Source organism: Cebus imitator, unplaced genomic scaffold, assembly GCF_001604975.1.
Source record: "Cebus imitator isolate Cc_AM_T3 unplaced genomic scaffold, Cebus_imitator-1.0 Scaffold42, whole genome shotgun sequence".
Lineage (NCBI taxonomy): Eukaryota > Metazoa > Chordata > Mammalia > Primates > Cebidae > Cebus > Cebus imitator.
Window position 1 is genome coordinate 14,778,226 of NW_016107357.1, and position 15,870 is coordinate 14,794,095.

Below are 15,870 nucleotides of genomic sequence, written 5' to 3' on the forward strand. Positions count from 1 at the left end.
GTGAGGGAAAAGTTGTGCCTGCCTGTTATCACAAAGTAGGTGGTCAATTAAGATTTGTTGAATGAGTGGTCTGAACACTAGTCCACCCAAGAGAGATATACATCTATATCCACACAAAGACTTATAGGAGAATGTTCATAGCAGCTTTCTTCACAGTAGCCTTAGACTGGAAGCAAACTGCATTTCCAGCAATAGATGAATGGATAAGCCAAATTTGGTATATCCATACAATAGAATTTTCTTCAGGCATCAAAAGAATGAAGTGCTGGCTGGGCGCAGTGGCTCACGCCTGTAATCCCAGAACTTTGGGAGGCTGAGGTGGGTGGATCACGAGGTCAAGAGTTGGAGACCAGCCGCCTGGCCAAGATGGTGAAACCTTGTCTCTACTAAAAATATAAAAATTAGTCAGGCATGGCAGTGGGCACCTGTAAGCCCAGCTACTCAGGAGGCTGACGCAGGAGAATTGCTTGAACCCGGGAGGCCGAGGTTGCAGTGACCCAAGATTGCACCACTGCACTCTAGCCTAGACGACAGAGCAAGACTCTGTCTCAAAAAAACAAAAAAGAATGAACTGCTGGCACATGCTACAACATGGATAAACCCCAAAGACATGATGTTAAATGAAGGAAGTCAAATGTGAAAGTGTGTATATGTATATGAAATGTTCAGGATATGCAAATTATGATTGAGACAGAAAACACATTCATGGTTGCCTAGGGTTGAAGGTGGGAACAGGGAGTGACTGCAAATGGGCACAAGAACTCATTTCAGCATGATAGAAATGTTCCAGAACGATACTACGGTGATGGTTTCACAATTCAAATTTGCTAAAACTTACTGAGTTGTGTACTTAACTGAATTTTATAGTATGAGAATTATATTTCAATAAAGCCATAAACAAATAAAATAACTGTATAGACCTTACTGATACGGATGTCAATTGTAAGGCATTGTATCCTATTTCCTGTGCAATTCTATCTCCTTTGTGTTTGGGAGGCTTGTGGTCTTTTGATTCCAGCTCTGGATCCCCTACGTTATAGAAAGGACTTAAGCACTTTCTAAGGGTAAACTCCCTGGAGACTTTTTTATAGAGGAGTCAGCAGGGTCCATTTATTCTCAGGGAAGCTCATAAAAGAAACATTAGTGGTCTCTTGAAAGTTCAAAAGACCACTTTATGAGATGTGAGTGAATGACTTTCCAATCTTTCTTGCTTTTCATTGTAGGAGTGACTTACATTAAGAAAAAAAGCAGCGCCTAATTCATGATTTTCTCAGGCCTAAGCAGTGGACAGCTCATGGGACAAAGGATGTGCCTTGGTACCTGAATGAGTTGGCAGCTAAACTAGACCTTGATTTCACCCATTGTGACCTAGAGTTTCCTTCTGCTTCGCAGACATTGCCTCTAGGTACTACTTCTGCTTGACCAAAGAGTGTGAATCCTTTCACTCTTTGGTCAAGAGTCTTTGGTCATATGCAAAAAGTGTGATTTTGTAGGGGGTAGGACTTATGCCATTTTAATAAATTGCCTGACAGCCCTCATAAATGCGACAGGGTTAAAATGGAAGCTCACACACAGGCATGGTTACATCTCACCATGCCATGGAATATACAAAGTGCACAAGAGAGCACTCCCGCTGCGCGTGCACACACACACCCACGTGCTCAATGGAAGCAACTCAGCCAACAGAACTGGGCTGAACTCGCCTGTCCTCCAGCATTTATGGATGAATTAAGTAGCATAAACAGAATTTAGAGATGACACAGCTTCAGAGAGATGCTTGAATCCACAATTACAGCAGCTGTCAGCACAAGCATTGGACCACAGTGTGTAATCCACTTTGCATTGCTCCCAGGACTGCTGGCTGAGATTAGAATTTAAGGCACAAGAAGATCATCACCAGAGGGACTGTCAGCGGGGTAGGGCTGTTGGAGAGCGAGGGTGCAGGTGACATAAATAGCATTTCTAGTTGTGTACTAATGGTCCAGGAGCTGTGGCAGTAAACACTGTGAGGTTAATTTTGGCACTGACTTCCTTGAGGCACTGCCTCTTTCAACTGTGATAAAGGAGTGAATTCGCACAAAGTCAACACTTGACCTGAAATGTTGGAGGTGGGGGTGGGCAGAATTAAACAAAAGTTTCCTACACTTAGAATCTGATTTGAAAGGCTTCTGAAAAGAGATATAGTCCTCCTCCTTGTAACTCCTTCTGTCTGAAACCTGTTTGAGCATCAGTTGGCTAGCTCATTGAAAATAACCCTGGAAATGATGTAAAGTGTGGGGTGCATTTGCTGCATTTCCAACAGTAGAGAATAAATGTCTCTGCTAAGCAAAACTGTTGTGTCACTCTACATTTATTCTTCAACTAATTTTCTCACTTTGTAGAATCAGTCAACATCTGAGTTTGCTCCAGTCCCTTCGGCAAACCTGGCAGTTTCTCCTGTGGCATGTCTAACCAAAGCAAGATGAGGCATTGCAGAGTGACGAGGTGGCAGTGAATTTCACATCTCACCACCATCCTCACTGCCCGTGGGCAGGTCATGTGTATTCCTGACCCTGAACGTTGCTCCTATTTTTTCTTACTTTTACGTTCTATGCTCCAAGACCCAGATCAACCACCTGCCTCTTCTGATTCTTTTCATGGTAATCCCAACTCATACTGGCCATACTTCCTGAAGAATTCCTGTTATGTAGTCAGAATCTCTATTTTATACATAGTTGTTCTGTAATTCCTTCATGGGTCTGTTTCATCCCTCTCACATAGACTGTCTATCCCTGAAGAGTAGGAATCGTGCTTTACATTTATTTATAGGCCACCCAAAGCTCTTGGCACAGGGTACACGCTTCACAGCGATTTCCTGGCTGATTGAAAGGCTCCTGGATGCATTGCATTGCCTGTAGCCCTGTGAGATGTAAAAAGTGCATGCTGTTTAAGTTCAGTTAAATAAATGAAAGATAAAAACACAGTGTGATGGCAATGTTCCAGTATGGGTGTGTGAAGGGTTTGTGTGTCCATTTGTGATGGGGGCACGGTTCTGCTGAGAGGAGTGTGTGTGTGTGTCTGTGTGTGGTGTACAGACACAAAAGACTAGGGAAAATATGGCAGCAAATGTCAAGTGATATCTCTGAGTGCTAACATCATTAAAAATTGCTTTTTCTTTTTACTACTTAGCACTTTTATGATGTATGTATAAAGAATATATTTATTTGTATGAGGTATGACACATTTAGCAGTATGAAGAATGAGCTAATGAAACTGATAATTGATTATTATTATAAGAAGCACAGTGTAGTGAAGTAGGAGGTTTGCAATGAATTGGGTTTGGTTGTCCGTTATTCTTTCTGGGTCTAGTCCAGTGTTTCCCAAAGTGTGTTCCAGAATATAGTAGTCCCTGCCACAGGTGTTTCACATTTAAATAATATGGGAAGCAGTCTCTTAGAAATTCACAATATCCATTCATTGGCCCTGAATATTTTTACAGCAAAGGAACCTGTCTGTTCTACTTGGTGTTTTCCAAATTTCTCCAAACATGGAATCTTTTTTCCTTATAATGCCTGTTAACTCCATTGCATTTTGGAAAAGGTTATTCTATTTCTATATGGTTGTTTTCAAATAACAGAGTAGTGAGTTTAGTTCTAAGTGTCTTAATTTTGTTTGTGTATTGTTCATATTCCTTTGGTTAGAGGATCCAGAGAAGTTACAAAGTTAGAGAACGACTTCTTTAATCCAAATCCATAGAAACATTTTAGCAATACCAAATTACATGATTTGATGATTTTCTCCTTCATTGTAAAAGCTATGCAGCATCACTGCTTAGTTTGCTAAGTTTTAAAGCTTAATTTGCTATAATGAAAACATTCAATGAAAAACATACTGTGAGCTGAATTTACTCAGCCTCTTTTGGAGTCCATTCTTTCACTGGAAGTTTTTACCATGAAGCTGCATTTTATTTTTATGTGAACTTTTTTTTTCTATCTCTACAATCATCTTTTCAGGATGAGTTTTTGACTGTGACACTAACAGTGACAACCCCCCTAACCTCCAACACACCTTGCAAACTGTCTCGATAATGAAGGGCTGCAGATGCTAATTCAAAATGGCAGATAATTCGTGTGTAAACTGAAATGTGCATGCTTCTGTCTGAAACTGCAGTTGCATTAAGTTGTGGGAATTCACAGTGAGGAAAGTCAAGAGATCCTGGTAGGAGGGAATAGGCACACAGCTCGCCAAAAGGCTGGAAATCGATCTTCCTTTTTGTCCTCCCCATCTTTCTGCCCTGCAGTCCATGCAGAACAGATAACTTGTCAGAAGCTCAGAGGGTGGCCAAACGTTTGGATTTCCAGGGGCTTTCCAACTTGGATATGTGAGCACAGTAAAAGAGAAGGAGGGACATTATTAATAAAGCACAATAGAGATGGTGTCAAACGGAATTTGGGCCAATAAAGTATATTATCTCTTTGACTAGCCATGTAATGCTTCAGTTTATCTTTGGCTAAAACAGATACAGCAGAGCTGGTGGTTAACGATACTAGCTAACACCTGAAAAACAGGCCATGTTGAATCACGATTTTTGCCTCATAGAATCATAATGCTTCAGTTTGTTATTAAAGTTATTTAAACTAAGTTTAAACAATACAGAGAAAGAACGTTTGACCCCAATATATTTGGGACTAATGAGTCCCAAATATAACCCTGTAACCCTGTAATGAGTCCCAGATATAACCCTGTAACCCTATAGTGAAAATGGCCTCTTAGCGGTGGTGCGACCCCATTCAGCCAGGTGCCAGGCAGGACATCATTATAAAATGCAAGTAGATTGCCTTCTGGAAATCCGCATCCATCCATAGTTACACCCGACACAAGCTGCAGCTTTGTTTAAATTTCCAGCTGACTGACTCGCACACAAATGTGAATGGAAAGCAAACAGTGGAAAATAACGCCTTTTCACCTTCTTCTGGTCTGTGTGAACAACACTGCCGCAGAGCCAAGCTTTGGGCTGCAGCCTGGTTTGCAGAAATCACACAGCTCTAGAATGGAGTGTCTGTGGCCTTTCACACACCAGCTGCCAGAGGTTGTGGTTTTTAAGTAAAGCTTCGAAGTGGGATTGCAGGCTATCAGCAGGAAGCCAGTTAAAGCAGATAGAAAAGAGTGGGAAAGTCTATTTTTGCTGTACACACAATATAAAAGGAGAGTCTTGGCCATCTGTGCCTTTAAGTAACAGGCCACCTCTGTCAAGGTACTGGGATCTTTTAGAGGTCAAGTCCTCCTCATGCAGCAATCTCCAGCTCCCAGTACGGCCCCCGCACCCAGGAGCACCTGTGTTGTATTTGACCGAGCGTAGAAAGTTAGCACCAAGACAAAAGTATGCCAGATTTCAGGGTCATTTATTATGCCAGCGACCACAGAGGACTCACGTCTCTCCAACCTGTGGCGTCAAAAGGAGGGTGCCAAGACATTTTATACCCGAAAAACCACCTTGGGAGTGGGGGTGAGGAGCAGGGATGGGGATGAAAAGGTTTCGGACATTCCAAGGGCTAGGGGATTCTGTGATTCACCTCCTGGGTGGAGAGCAGGGTGGGGGTCTCCGGACATCCCAAGGTCCAGGGGATTCTGTAATTCACCTCCTGGGTGGAGAGCAGGGTGGGGGTCTCCGGACATTCCAAGGTCCAGGGGATTCTGTGATTCACCTCCTGGGTGGAGACAAGGGCGGGGGTCTCCGGACATTCCAAGGTCCAGGGAACTTTTGTCATTCTGTTTGTTACTTCAGTGGTTTACAGAAGTCAAGATATACATTTGTTTACACATTGTCTGGGTGGTGATAGAAGTCACAGATTTTAGCAGTTACTGATAAGAAAAGGTAAGCAGCTTTACATAGTTTTGGAGAACAAACTAGCAGTTCTATTTACAGAGGCCAAGGCCAGTAGTTATTGTGAGGAGAATGGGGCAGCCATTGCAACTTATTTAAAAAACAGTTTTGCATTTTATAAAAATAGCGTTGCTCAGGTTCTGCCTCTAGGCCAGCACAATATCACACCTGAGTACCCGTCAATTGAGGTAAACGACAGTGGAGATATTTCAGCCGCTCTGTGTGTGAATTCAGGTTCTGATTTGGGGGTCTGGGGTGAGCCCTGCGATTCCGCATTTCCAACAAGTTCTGGTTACGGGAGGGGGAATGCTGCTGTTCCGGGGCCCAGGGACCACACCTGGAGAGCCGAGGATCTGAAGGGGAGGAAAATCAGTGAGTGCAAACGCCTTCTATTGCAGCTTGGGGTCGCACAGCCGTCCAGGAAGCCACCCCTGCGCCCGCTGTCTCCCCGCCCCCAGGTAGCTGGGGGTGACACTGGCTGCAGGCAGCGCCCCGAGAAGTGCAGGGGAGAGGTCTGCTGGCCCCGCTAACCACGCCCTTCTCTTCCGCAGGGGAGGAGCGCCCCCGGGACTCCCCGGGCCCGGCGGAGGCCCAGGCGCCGGCCGGGGTGGAGGCCGGCGGGAGAGCGAGCCGCCGCTGCTGGACGTGCTCCCCTGCGCAGCTCAAGAAGGTGTTCTGGGGCGTGGCGGTCGCGCTGTGCGTGTGCTCCTCGTGGGCGGGCTCCACGCAGCTCGCCAAGCTGACCTTCGGGAAGTTCGACGCGCCCTTCACCCTCACGTGGTTTGCCACCAACTGGAACTTTCTGTTCTTCCCGTTGTACTACGTGGGGCACGTCTGCAAGTCCACGGAGAAGCAGTCTGTGAAGCAGCGATACAGGTAGGCGCCTCCGGCAGGAGGAGGGCTGCTGGCCGGGGCTGCTCGTGGGCGCGGACTCTGCAGAGCTGCCCCTGGCGGCGGGCGCTGGGGTGGGCCGGTGGGAGCCGGTGGAGAGATGTCGCAGCGAACGCATCTGCCCCCCCAGTGGGGTTGGGAGCAGAATTCTCCCCACCCTGGGTGGTGAACGCTCCTTCCTCTGCCTCCCGCCCCTTGATCCCGGGAGCCCCTTTATATCAAGCAGCGGCAGGCAGCGTCTTCCAGAGACGGCAAGCAGTAGGTCCCCAGAAAGCTTAGAAGTGAGAGAACTGTGTAGCTCAGTTCATCCCTCAGCAGGCTGGGGTGAGGACCGCAAGGCCATGGAGGACCAAGGTCACTCAGACGCTTCCTGTAGCTTACTTTCCTCATGTAGATGTTCGCTGGGAGGACTTCCTTACTCATCCTCTTTCTAATTCCAAGACATGCCCCGTTTCGGGTATGTAATTGCATGGGTCTGAATATCTCCCAGTGTGATGGTCAAAACCAAAGCAGTGTCTGGACTTTGTTGACTAGATTTTCTCAAATGGAGTCCATTGGAATGACATCCCTTTCAAAAAGGGGCCAGAAACCCTCCGGCCTCAACCCCCTACCTCAGAGGGCAGGAGGGCTCCCGCAGCTTCCCGGGGAGTCACAGTGTAGGTGTTGACCCGTGGTGCTCATCTGTGCCAATAAGAGCATCTAGTGTTTACCCAAAGTGGAGGCCTTCTGTGGGGTGTGTCAAGGGCTTCCCCAAATCAGGCCTAGTCAAAAAACAAAAACAGAAATGAATGCTGGCCAGGTGACACAGTAGGCCCTGGAAACTTGAGTTTTATCAGTCCCAGAGGCGAGGAGAAAATGAACATTTAAGAGTCTTCGTTCCTTCACCATTGCCTTCTTCCCCGCCACACCCCACCTTGCCAAACACATACACCCATAAGATTGCCATGTCCTGAAGTTGCCCTTAGAAGGTACAAAATAACTAAAAACATCATTGGGTCCGAGGAACAAAGAGGTTTGGAAACGGAGGTCTACACCTGGACCAGAATATCTTTCTGGGAATCTACCAGTTTGTAAACTTATAGCTGGAAATACGAGTGCGATACTTTTTTAATGTTCAGAGGGAGTTTGGCCGGGCTCCTTTCAAAGACCAGCTTGTAAATTAGAGCATAAATTCTGGAGGAGGGGGCTCTGATGGACCTTGAATTGAATCACACGGCCAATCTCACATGTCCCCTTAGTGAAAAGGATTTGGTGCAAAGATTCTTATCCTCGGGGCTGACTTAATCCGGTGGCTCACGGACCAGCCAGAAATTGCTAACGAGGCAGTTAATGCACCCTCTTCTGAACAGATGCCAGAAACAGAAGGAAACAAATCCTTAGGGCCTGAGACCGTCCCACAGGCAAAAGTAAAATAGTCCCAGAGAAAAGCTAATCTTTAGTAAATGATGTATTTAACAGTTAAGTGTCCCTAAGTGTGTTTAATTTGTAATTAGGAGTTTGCCTTTCATTAAAACTGATTAGAATGGTATGCTACTGCCTCTAATGAAATGCTAAAAGTGAGCTTATATGCACTTTCTTGATCAAGATTTATTGGGAGAGAAGATGAAACGCTTCTTTTAACCATATACCTTCAACCTTATAGGCTGAAAGAGGTCCCCCGCCAAGTGGTAGCACTGGCCGTTGTCCCAAATGTGCTGCATGGCAACCACTTACCTGGGGAGAAGACTGTCACTGCCACCACTTAGGGCAGGCCTGGCACCATTAAACTATTGTGCTGAAAACCACACAGTGGTGTTGTGCTCATACAGTCAAAGCAGGAAAAAATCAAAGGTCACTGAAGATTAGTTATACATAGAAACACATCAACACCTTGGTTTCAACCTATTATCTTCCTATGAAAGTGCTCAGAAAGAATCATGAAAAAAATCTGGTGACTGCCCTGTTAATTGCAGAACAATGTAAAAGGGGAGGATAATTCCAACTTTACTAGTGAAACTGGTTAAAACCTTGCCCATATCTGTCATCACGTTCTGCTTCAGCTCTTTAAAAACAATTTTTTTTTTTCTGTTTGTAAGCGGTGTTAGCCCTGTGGCTAGGCAGAGCTGCCAATTTACCAGCCAATTATCAGGCATGTCAATCAAGCCATGTACACCATTAGAGGGATGAAGACAGATTTTTTTCTCAAAAGAAGGAGAGAAAAATTTTAACATCACCGACCTTCCTTAGGAAATCACAACTCTGCCACAACTCATATTGGGAGTACTTTAGACAGACTTCGGTATTCTCAGAAATCAAGGAAGACTGAAATTGCATCTTTCATCTTTACGCTTTTATCAAAATTAATGTCAGAGAGAAGATTCTGGGTTGTCTGAGATAGTCTCTTGGCTGAAAGTGTTTAGCGGGGAGCTAGGAAGAAAAGGAGACCTGTTCCATAAGAGGGGACCCGGACGGATACGGCAGCTTTTCCTGCAGTTGTCAGGAAGCAATCAGATGGAAGCATCTTTTCTGTAAACCCTTCCCACCTGAGCTGCTTCCCCAAGGTGAAGCCAGAGCAGAGAGAGGAAGGCATGTGCTCCCCAGCACAGAGCTCCTCAAACTGAAACGCCCTGTGACACTCCCTGGGGTTTTGTTGAAGGCAGACCCTGATTCGGTGGGTCTGGGTGAGTCTGAGATTCCACAATTCTTATGAACTTCCAGGGAATCCTAGTGCTGCTGGTCCACGGGCTGCACTTTAACTGTAAATGCCCTGGAGTTGTTGAGCCCCAGCTACAGATTTTTTTAAATGCTGCTGATTTTACCAAATGTTACAACTAGGACTCACCTCGCCATGTAGAACTGTTGAGTGACTCCACTAGGGCCCAGAGGATGTTTGAGCCCTGGTCCTCTTCCAGCCCTGGTCCTCTTCCAGCCCTGGTCCTCTGCCACTCATGAGGGGAGGATCCATGGGCAAGTCCTCAAAGCCTTCAGAGCCTCAGATGCCATTTGCAAATGGGAGGTCATGATGTATGCACTGCCTTGCACAAAGGACTGCTGTGTGATCAAATGACACGTTGTATATGAAAGTACCCTATAAAATGTAGCTTGTGTAAATGCAAGGAACCAGTACTGTGTTGTGATAGCCTCTGTGGGTTATTCTGAAGGCTGTTGCCCATGCTTTGTTAATTGGCTGCCTCGTAGTGGCCAATTGAAATGACAAGAGTGCCAACCCCTATCTCATGCAAGTGTCAGTCTTGAAGAAGTCAACTTGTAGCCCTAGTAGCTGCACAGGGCATACAAGAACACTGATCAGGGCTTCTCATGATCAGATACTGTTGTCACAATTAGATGTGAACGGGCAAACCTCTCAGCCTAACTCATCTGGGTTTTCAGCCCCTGCCTTATAGTCTTCCCAGCAAGCACTCAGCTATCCTGGCTCACAATGGGCGGCTTCCTTCTCCAATGTGATAAGCAGTCCTTATCTTCCCTGTTTCTCACTGAAACTGGCCACAAGGATGTTCTAAGGTAGTAATAGTGCCCAGAACTCAGAGAGAGCTTCGGCCTTGAGAAGCTTGAGGGTGCTTGGGAACCACAGTCTCCTGGACCGCCTAGCACGTGGGGGAGGCATAGGGAGGTGGCTGTATCAGGTCTGTGTTTGGGAGAGCCTGTTGAGCACAGGTGTGATGACACACAGCCTCCTGGCCCCCCGAACCTGGAACAGGAACGCAGCTTTTCAGATCCGAGAGGCCTGCAGAGCTGGAGCAGAGCTGGGGCTTTTTCATTCTTGCCCGAAGGTCTTCCAGGAATTTGCAGCAGTAGTGACCTGTTTTCAAAATCATATGCTGAGACCTTCTGCTATCGTGCGTCTGCCAAAAAAAAGTGAACTGTGCAGTGGTGACAGATGTTTTTCTCTGCCTTTGTAGTTCCAGGCTTTCTGTAAGCCAGCCTATTGATTCTGCTTCAGATATTCTGAGCAACAGCAGAGCCAAGAAAGGGGAAAGGGTAGTTTAGATGCCTTTCATCTTAAACCCTGCAAGCGCCCGGCCTGTGTACCTTGCCACCCAGACTTTCGCAGGAACCATATTGGGTCTTGCAGCTGTAACATTCATCGGCCATTTAAAATCAAAAGAGCAGAGTGGAGCGGTTGCAATCTGGAGCTTTGTTCTGAAAATAGTTACTGTGCATCTTCTCTAGGCAGTGCACCAGAAATACAAGATAAGTGGACTCTGTCCTCCAGGATCCCCAAACCTGGAAAGTGACTCAGATAGCCACACAAGGTGGGGGTGCATGCCAGGGAGCTGAGAGGGGGTGAAATTCAGGTACATGTGTCCAGGGGCAGGGTACGAAAGTTTCTTAGAAGAAGGCAGCTATGGCCTGACGCAGTGGGGGCTCATGTCTGTAATCCCGGCACTTTGGAAGGCTGAGGTGTGCAGATTGATTGAGCCCAGGAGTTTAAGACCAGCCTTGGCAACATGGCAAAACCCTGTCTCTACTAAAAATACAAAAATTAGCCAGGCGTGATGGTGTACCTGTAGCCCCAGCTACTCAGGGGGCTGAGGCAGGAGGATCACCTGAGCCTTGGGAGGTCAAGGCTGCAATGAGCAGTGATCGGGCCACTGCACTCCAGCCTGGGTGACAGCGTAAGACCCTGTCTCAAAAAGAAAAAAAAAAGAAGTAGTTAGCTAGGAACAGTTTCTTAAAGGACAAGCAGATGGTTCTCTGGGTGCTGAAGGAGAAGGTCAAGAACATTCTAGGCAGACAGTAGCCTGGATAAAGCACACAGACTGGACACAGAGCATGGAGCTCTTCCTGAGATGTAGGATGTAAGTGGGGTAAGATAAGAGAGAAGACCCGGCAGTTAGGCAGAGCAGATGCCAGTGAGCCTCCCACACTATGCTGAGGAGTTTTACTTCCGGCTTGAATATCAGCAGGCGCCATGGAAGCAGTGATCAGACTGGATCTTTCAAAATGCAGCTGCCACTCTGTAGAAAATAGTGAAGGACAAGGCTCGAGGTCAATCCAGGTCAACAAATACTTCCTTATGTCTGTGTGGGCACGTGGACAGACGTGGATGGATGTTGTGTTCTTGACCCTAAGGAGCTCACAACTGAGTGGGAGACAGAGTCTTCTATAAAAAACAGAATAAAGTATAAGGAGGACGTGGGGCAAGAGCTGAGGGCAGACTGGCTTGGCTGTAGCTTGGGAATGAGGACAGGGCACAGTAGATCTTGGGACTCCAAATTCAGCTGAAGGCCAGATGGGAAGGACTTGGGGTGCCCAATCAAAGGTTGGGGCTTTATTCTCCAGGCAAGGGGAGCCTCCAGAAGTTTTTTGTATAATCAGAGCTGCTTTCAAAAGTAGGATTCATAGTAGTAATTATGTAGCTGTTTATAGCATATGTTCTCATTTCACATAAGAGGTGGAATGACTGTCAGGTATTTGTTGGGGGACAGGATGCCTAGTTCCTGAGCAGTAGCAAAAACTTTGAGTGTAAATCCTGAAATATTATAAAACTTGTTTGAACTATCAACTATTTGAGACTATATCACACTTTTTTGTTCATAAAAAGCATTTTAATTGTCATTTTCACCAAACTCAAGTGTTCTGAAAACACAGGGAATATCTTCTTTCCAGGAAATATTTGTACAATTTTTCAGGCACAGTGGTAAACACTAAGGCATTGCCAAGGGAGCACTAATTAGCAAGGCCCAGCATCTCCCTGCCTTCCTGCTGTCAGGCCTCACATTTCATGCAAGCTGATGCTTTTCTTACCCTGAGCCCCAGACACATTCCAGCCTGTTGTTCCTATCAACAGTTATTTTTGTTTGTTTGTTTGGGTTTTTTTTGAGATAGAGTCTTGCTCTGTTGCCATGCTGGAGTGCAATGGTGCGATTTCAGCTCACTGCAACCTCCGCCTCCAGGGTTCAAGCAATTTTCCTGCCTCAGCCTCCAGAGTAGCTGGGATTACAGGTGCCCACCACCACTCCTGGCTAATTTTTTGTATTTTTAGTAGAGATGGGGTTTCACCATGTTGGTCAGGCTGGCCTCGATCTCCTGACCTTGTGATCCACCCACCTTGGCCACCAAAAGTGCTGTGATTATATGCCTGAGCCACCCTGCCCAGACAACAGTTGTTCTTTATAGGGTAGGGACCCTCTGGAAACAAAGTAACAGAGCCCTTCATCCAACCAGGAAAGAGAGAGTTCTTCTTTCATTCCACAAAATCTTTCCAGCACCTTCGCTGTCTCAGGGGCTGTTCGAGAAACTGAGGATACAGCAGTGACCAGCGCAAGTGGAAATTCCCTTTACTTTCACCCTTCCTCCTACCTCACAACAGTCTCATTTTCTGCTGATTTCTTCATTGTTGCTTTTTGTTTTTTGTTTTTGTTTTTGTTTTGTGTTAAATAGTTTGGGGTTTGCATTGCATAGTTTGCATTAAATAGTAGAGATGGGGTTTTGCCATGTTGCCCAGGCTAGTCTCAAACTTCTGTTCTCAAGCAATGTGCCCGCTTGGCCTCCCAAAGTGCTGGGATTACAGGCATAAGCCACTGTACCCAGCCTTTCCTGTCTGATTTCTAAGAATTATCCACCCAGAACGTGATGAGCTACATTCGGAACTTTTACAGTTGATGTTTTTATTGTTTGTTTGTGTATTTATTTTTGTAACTAGTTTAGAAAAATTTGAAAAAATATTGAAAGATTGCAATTTGTAATTTGGCCTGTGGCTTCAGTGTGGTGGTGAATAATGCCAATTACGCATATACATCCTCATGTATAGCCAAGAGATTTTGCTCTCCTGAGGCAAAATACCATGCCCCATACACACACACACACACACACACACACACACACACGTGTAGCCAGCTGAGTAGCAGGTGTCTGGTACAGCCACAGGAAAGCATGTAATCAATACTCCAAGTCTAAATAAGAAGTCATAATGGGCACCGGTGTCAGCAAAGGAAGAAACAAGATGGGGTAGGCTGAATAGGTTTGATTTGTCTCTGCCTGTTTTCAGACAATGCTTGCAATATTCAAGAATACATCAGTGGCAAAATGAAATGGAGCATTGTCCACATGCCCCAGATTGTGGCATCACCTTCTTGAGTTTACACCACGTCCCACCACTCTATAGAGTCTTCCTTTTCATTCTAACATTGTAGTATTCAGAGATTAGCTCATTTATTTTTCCACTGGCATCACCCCCACCCCACCACCACATCTCAGTTAACAGATGCTGGCTTCATCCCAGTGAAATTCAATGACAACCAAACACCCCTGAAGACAAGTTCAGAATATTCTACAAGTGACCTTTAGGCTTTCACTGAGGCAAGCAGAACATTTTCATTACCTCTTCATCTCCTTTTTTTCTGTACTTCAGCCATCCCACATCCCAATTATCTGAGATTGCTATTCATCTTTGAACAGATTTCAAAGATTTGGCTTTGAAGTTTAGCATTTAAGAAGGTTATCTGTCTTATGACCTTATAATTCCAGAGCTTGTCATGTTCAGCTGTAGCAATGTTATTTCAGTTTCACTGAAATTCTTTGTAAGGTCAGCTCCAGTGCTCATGTTGGTGTTTAAGGTGTGGGTTTGAAGGATAGCAGCCATTTAAATAACTGCCATATGAGTACAATTATGACTCTTGTGGGGTCATGATACCTGAGGCTGGAATTATCAAAAAGGGATTTGGTAAAATTTTTTTTTTTTTTTTGAGACGGAGTTTCACTCTTGTTACCCAGGCTGGAGTGCAATGGCGCAATCTCAGCTCACCACAACCTCCGCCTCCTGGGTTCAGGCAATTCTCCTGCCTCAACCTCCTGAATAGCTGGGATTACAGGCACGCGCCACCATGCCCAGCTAATGTTTTGTATTTTTAGTAGAGACGGGGTTTCACCATGTTGACCAGGATGGTCTCGATCTGTTGACCTTGTGATCCACCCGCCTCGGCCTCCCAAAGTGCTGGGATTACAGGCTTGAGCCACCGCACCCGGCAAGATTGGGTAAGATTTTTAGTATAAAATGCCATGGTCCCTATGCATGTTTGCAAGATGAGTGTGACAGTGAAATCAAAGGTGGGAAGCAATGAAGGATGATTTCCCAGAGGAGCGTCCTTCAACTAGTGGATTTTGAGGAGCAGTTAAATCTTTGTGTGAGTGAGATGAGAAGGAGGGCCCATGTATGTGGCGTGCAAAAGTTGCAAGTGTGTACAGGTTTGCAGGATGTAACCAGGCTGCTTGGGGGCCTCCCCATCCCACCTAACTGGTGTTGAGCCATTCCTCACTTACCGTGTGATTTTTTCGTCATTGAGTCAAGACTAGGGAGCCGGAGATAGGCACATTGAAACTTAAAAATCTCACCACATTTTAGCAAAAGATCATCTGCACAAAGACCTGGAAAGATCAAAAAAGGACTTTGAGGATTCTCTGATCCAACTCATTCATATTATCAATGAGTCCAGAGATGCTCAGAGAAAGGACAGGAGAGCCCTGTTCTCTGCAGCCTCCGATTTCTCCAGAGATGCTACCAGGAAGGGAGTGGGTCAACACTTTCTCTCCTCATAGGAAGGAACCTGGAGGCAGTGCCTGCACCGGATAGAGCCACAAGGGTAGGAGTGCTGCTAGCCCATGCTGCCACATTGTGTTAGATGATAAGAACACATGCTTGCCATTAGAGAGTTTGGGTGGGAAACTCAGCTCGTCCTTTATTTGGCAACATGATGATAGATAAGTCAACTGAAAGCTCTTAGTCTCAGCTCTTATCTGAAAAAAATGGAGACTTTAATTCCCACTTCCAAAGGTTGCTGTGGGATTGAGTGCCCCTCCTGTGGGCTCCCACAGCTCCTGTGTAGATCATGTGTTTGAACTGAACAAAATTAAACATGATAGTGCATATAAAGATCCAGACTATTCTTGGTCCAGGGATTTCCTGTCTGTCTTTGGTTGACTCCTAATGTGGATACCAAAACTCATTCAAACCATGCCAACTGCTCTCTCCAAATCATAAAGTGATGATGACCATGTCATAAAATGATGCTGCTGATGATGATTATGAGGTCATAAAATGATGAGGAGGAGGGCCAGGCATGGTGGCTCATGCCTGTAATCCCAGCATTTGGGAAGCTGAGAAGGGCAGATTACTT

The 15,870-nt window shown here is 45.7% G+C and overlaps 1 protein-coding gene across 2 annotated transcripts in view; it reads left to right on the forward strand.

Moving 5' to 3' along the window:
* The window catches only part of SLC35F3 (solute carrier family 35 member F3), a 359,340-nt gene that overhangs the window by 254,996 nt on the left and 88,474 nt on the right, over positions 1-15,870 (forward strand). For both annotated transcript variants that reach the window (XM_017526559.2, XM_017526560.2), the window contains one exon: positions 6,415-6,739. In XM_017526559.2, coding sequence (XP_017382048.1) covers positions 6,415-6,739 — 325 coding nt within the window. The remainder of the gene's footprint in view (positions 1-6,414; positions 6,740-15,870) is intronic.